Here is a 5816-nt window from a genome sequence, read left to right as displayed (position 1 = left end):
TCCGACGATCTGCAATGCTTGTCAGAGCTGTCTTTTCAGATGCCAATACGACTGTTATATTCATCCTTACAACCAGCAACATGATATCATGTTCATCGCTGCGCATACCATACAAATCTGCAAAACAATTGATTCTAAGCCTCCTAACTGACTTAGCATGCTGTTGTTACTGTGTAATATCATAATGTTACGTGGAACAATAAAAATAGGGAAAACTACTAACGTGAATGTATATACCCTTACTGATTTTCAATGAGTTACACATGAATAGGACCACAACCAGTAGACGATGAACTGATGCAGGTTATCGATTTTATCAGACTTGTTGACGTGAACGTTTTATTGGGTATATAAGAAGTTATATCGAAATCACTCGACACTGGCTAATCGATATTGAACGGTACCCTATATAATGTGTTGACATTACATACCAACAGTGTATGCATGATAAAAATAACTTAAATGACATGAGTCTTATTTAATTCACTTAAATATAAACACACATGTTATATATCACCGTTTAATGTTTTTTACTATAAACTTTAAGACAATAGTTCAAGACACTATTAAAATACAGACTAACGCCATAATCAATCGTTAATCATAAATAGTAAGCTAGCGTTGTTCATGTGTGATCTGACCATTGTCCAAATTCTAAAATATACACTCATATGCACTTCTTACGCAACATTTGTATAACTCAGAATAAATAAAAAACGGCTCAAAATCATGATCTTTGAAATTCCGTTATGTGATATTTGAGATAACTTTCTGTGGAAAGTTGCATTGAAATTATTCACCCATAACGCTCTCCTATTTGGTTGTTTTGGAACTTAATTGGACCCGTATTCGGCGACTGACGAAAATTCCATCGGCGTTCAGATGAAGCTCGTGGGTCTTCATGCGATAAATATATCATATCAGTCTGTAATGGGAGAAATCAGTTTACAAGAATGACACTGTGCAACACGGGATTGGTTCTGAGTCAAAGTTCAATTGAGATAATAAGTGTTCAATGATTTTCACTGAGAGTCGATATTTAAAGATTATGACCTTTTGTGAATTTTTATTTCAGATTGATTTTGCTGTTATAATGATAATTACTGAGTTTGCTTATCGATATTTTAGAACATGGTACGTAAAGTTCGTTTAACGTGCTTTGCTTCGATGATGCACCACTGAACAACCAGTTTTACCTTGATTACTACGCATCCTTTAAGTGTAGTGTTCATGGTTTGTAATATGTAACACATTCATTTCATTGACAGATATTTTTAACATAAACATGCGAATAACCCTTATCTACAAAATAAATACATGCACTGACATGTTCACAAGAATCCTTTTCCAAATCAGGCTTTGTGGAGTGCAAGAAAATGTTTTATACAGATTTATCTAATAACGTCTTTTCATATCTGACGAATAAATGGCAACACGTGTCGAGAAAAGTAAAAGTTTTTAAGATTAACAAATATAACACATAATCCGTACATCATTCTCTTGCAACGTCTGTTTTTATACATAAATCATAATGTAATAGATGTGAAACTTTTATATGTATACACAACAGCTTCTTGATTTTACATTTGAATCAGGACACCCGTAAACGAATTGTAAAAGCCAGAATTGTTTAAGTTTATGCCTGAGTTTGCTGCTTGCACCCAGATCTGATCTGACTTGGCGACCCTAATGAAAACCTGCATTGAAGCACTCGCGATAACGCCGCTAAGTGTGTGAGCTTTTGATGTCTGCCTTTGATGTCCTTGATGCATGATTGCGAGGTCAGCATACCTTGAATTACCAGCATTGTAATGAACCGCGAATACATACAGCCCAGGGACAGTCACAGTGAACCTGCCAGTCTTAAGGTCATAACATTGACCTTCGTTGACACGCACTTCAGTATAGACGACGATTTGACCGCTATCAAGGCTGTAGTCTTCTGGGGTAAATGCGTGGAAATGAATCGAGGGAATGGTCAACTGTTCTGAAAAAATATCATCAATTATAATTCAAACATTTATGTTTATAATATGAATCGACATACATTAAGATTATATTGATGCATATCAAATATACACCTAGGCCTAAGAAATAAATAACAAACGCAATATTAGGAAAACATGCGTTAGCGTAATTTTAGGTTTTTTATGTGTAAACCATTTTATTACACAGGTGATCATTTGATTAAACAATAAACAGCAATGTATGACAATTTTGTTCAATAATTTCAATGTAATCCGATACAGTTTGTATTGTATTTACATTTCGTTTACGACTAACATGCGCTGTTTTATAGTATATAAATTTAAAACAAAAAACAATGTTTTATTTGCAACATCAATAAACATGTACACTTAATGTATATATTACTCGTTTTTTACTAGAACTAAGAAATATGATTGTACTAAAGTTTAAAAAATCGACACATACGAATCAAGCACATCACTGTTAATTCCATTTACTCTTTATTTACGAAACAAACGCTGATCGCTGTGAATACTAAATTAGCTTGCCTAAATTTTCGAAAGATTATTACAAAATCAAATCATCTGAAATTGTTTAGAGCAATTTTAATATTAATGGTATGAATGATTATGATGACGAACAGTTACATCAGGAGAAACGTTTAGCTTTTCTAGTCTATTGAATTTGGACAAGAAATGTATGTACGACAAGTTTCGGCTATGGTTTCTTGCGCGAACGGTAAAAAGCGTGGGTTATATTCATCTTTAAAAATGTAACGAATACATTTATCAAAGAAACCACTCTCGTTTACAGCAATGGCATGCTAGGCTGTGTTTACATGTTATCGGTTTGGGCTATTTTGGCACCGACAATCGATGTACTGAAGCAATCGTCTATGGCTGTAATGTTTTAATACCGTTGTAAATATGGATGGGAAAGAATCATTTAAACACATTTTTTATTTGATTATCCTCCTTCGAATATATCTTAATATTTGATTTTTAAGCATCTACATTAAAATATCTGAACTTTTGAACGACCAAAAATAGTTCAGTTCTTTGTCGTCACAAAAGTCACCATCAAATATCTTCTATATGTCTGGAAGTTAGAAAATGCACTCCTTATTTAAAAGTTTTGTGTTTGTTTCCAGTTGCTGTTTGCAAACCATTAGTTTTAATTTCAGGTTAAAGTAAATAATTAATAAATAATTTCTAAACAATGCATAATTGCTCTTTTTTCAAGCCAGAAAATTGACATTTGCAAATTTAGCGGGACATTTGGCTATTTCGTCATTCATATACATGAAGAGACTAACCAAACATGTTCTGATTTTGAAATGAACTGCACGTGTACTTCGGTTAAATGATCTGTTCAGTAAGAAAAATCACGCACATAATATGCACAAACTTTGCAACGTCACGTCATCCGCGCTTAAAGCATAGAAAGCACGACCGCATTGATTGCCAAAACATTTGCAGCACATAGAACTATGCAATTTTTAGTATTGCACAAAGTGGCTAGTCTGTATTGAACTGTGGGGTACATGAGAAATCCTCTCATTGTAATTCGGCTGCTTATTTAAAATTTAAACTCCTTAAATTAAAAGTGTGAAGCGCGATCTAGTTGATGTAGAAAACCATTAGTGACTGATAAATAGACCGCTTTGACTCGCGGCTCCCGTGTGTTGTCGTAACAATATATTAAGTAAATCGTTACATCACTGTTAATGCCATCGATATTTGTGATTGAATGGTAATCTTAGCGGGACGCAATCTTACAATTAACTGCTTAATACGTGAATATCAATCGAGACACCTTTATCCAACATTGACTAATACGCGACCGTTGTTTGCACAGAACATTGATGGACTTTGCAGTTGTACCATTTTCTGTTTTTATGCAGAATATATACTGTTTTTTTTTATACATACATGTATATTGAATATTCTAATATTTTAATCGTTCGTTGAGATTCGAATATTCGGCCGGTTTTCGAATGTTCGTTCTTGTTCCTAGCTATAGTGCATTATAAGCATGTGTATGTGCTCTACATAAAATACTAGTTAATATAATATAAACAATAATGTATCTACTTAAAATAGTTGTATGGTCTAAAAATTCCTTCATAGTTGCATACGCAAACAAAAGCATTACACAAATTAATAGTTATCAGCTTGAATCTATCCGTACAATGCTTCAATTGTGTTTAATTGTCAAATATGTGTCAATTGCACCATCGTACGATAAAATTAACCATTGTTTTTTTGTAATAAAAAAATATGTATAGCAATAATATTAAAAATTAATAATACATCGAAAGGTAACACTTACGATGCTGCATGATTGCTCAACACCAATATATATTATAAATTCATTTCACCCAGTCTTTTCCTGTCATTGGTGACTTTCATTTATTTTAACAACAACATATTGATATAAAAAGTTTAATGTGTTGTTAAGCTAATAAGTCAATTATAATTTAAATTTGTTGCAAAACTTTTGACACTATAGCGCCCATGTTTTATTGTTTTGCAAGTGAAACAAAAATGGATTCGTCAGTTGTTGTAATATGCAGTTCCAATTGAATCCGTTTTATTATTATTCATAAAGTTCAATCGGAGGTGTTGCCCAAACTCCGAATCTGTAATTTGCTTGATTCTTAGTGTTACCAAATATTGAATCTTTACACACATTTTTGGAACATCCAAAGAAATCATGGCAAAAGCGTGAAAGCAATATAACAAAATATTCTCATTATAATACAAAATCAACACAAGGTTGTTAGATGTTTATAAAATACATTATTGTATGATACTATTAAATTAAAGAGTACCTTTCAAGATATCAATATCCTTCTTCAACTGCAGCCCTGTTTTTGACGAATTTTCTGTCATCTTGGTTATAGCATCAGCTATATTTGCCATTGAGATATTGATTGCATCATTCAATTTGGTTCCCATTTCTTCATGCACGTGTTTCATGAATGCAAGAGAATCGGACATGTTATTGAGACCGACATGTAGTCTGGATTTTATTTCTGCTTCCATTTCTTCTTTAGCAGCTGATAGTTTGTGTCTGTCCTCATGCATCAGGTTTAATGCCGATTCCACTTTTACATAAGTCTCACGTATTTCCTTTAACATATTTTCGATGGAAAGCTCATTGCGCAAAACTCTTTCCAACAAGCGTTCCTCGTAATCATAACGAGAACACGTCGGATATGATGGTTCTCTGGCTGCTTTAGCCAAAATAATGTTCTTTAACAGAATCATATATGTCAGCTGCAGCCTCATGTTGAAGAATCCAGTAGCAAAACAAAATTCAACACAAACGTGGTTGCGAGCTTTTCTTTATCGTGCTAGTCTGAAAACTTCAGAGTATATAATACGATGAATAGGCCAAGCAAAGAGAATGGTGTGTTTCAAATAATGTTTTCATAAGGTCTAGTTTTCCACAGTAGTACGAACATATTAAAAGAGCAAAGACTGTTCGATTATATTCGAGCAATTTAGTTGGAACAGGTGATCTGTGAGAATTTTCGCAGTAAAATTATCATGAGGGGTTGCATCGTTTGTACACCTCTTTTTTTTTAAAGAGGTTTAAAGTTTGAATAAATTTTTGACCAGAACTATTGATAACAAGAAATGATGTTTGTTATTAACAATTCTATGTTTTGATATAAAGTAATGATGTTCTGATTACAGAAATTAAAAGCAATAAAGGGTATAATACCTGCCTCAGCATGGACGTCGCCATCTTGTTTGTCACGTGATTAACCATTCTGGGAAACGATATAGTATATGATGGAATAGCATTCATAAAACACATAGCGCATTAAAATGAACCAA

At 33.1% G+C, this 5816-nt stretch overlaps 1 protein-coding gene across 1 annotated transcript; it reads right to left on the bottom strand.

The window, feature by feature from the left end:
* Positions 1-465: 465 nt before the first annotated feature.
* On the bottom strand, positions 466-5318 carry LOC127834647 (uncharacterized). Its single transcript, XM_052360665.1, has 2 exons — positions 4802-5318; positions 466-1987 (listed from the first exon to the last, which is right to left on the bottom strand). Exons 1-2 carry the CDS (start codon positions 5259-5261, stop codon positions 1581-1583), a joined length of 867 nt encoding a protein of 288 aa, XP_052216625.1. The 5' UTR covers positions 5262-5318; the 3' UTR covers positions 466-1580.
* Between the last annotated feature and the right edge of the window lie 498 nt (positions 5319-5816).

This window comes from Dreissena polymorpha, chromosome 6 (genome assembly GCF_020536995.1).
Source record: "Dreissena polymorpha isolate Duluth1 chromosome 6, UMN_Dpol_1.0, whole genome shotgun sequence".
Classification (NCBI taxonomy): Eukaryota; Metazoa; Mollusca; class Bivalvia; order Myida; family Dreissenidae; genus Dreissena; species Dreissena polymorpha.
Note: the sequence above shows the minus strand (reverse complement) of the source record. Positions and strands in the feature narration are given on the sequence as shown.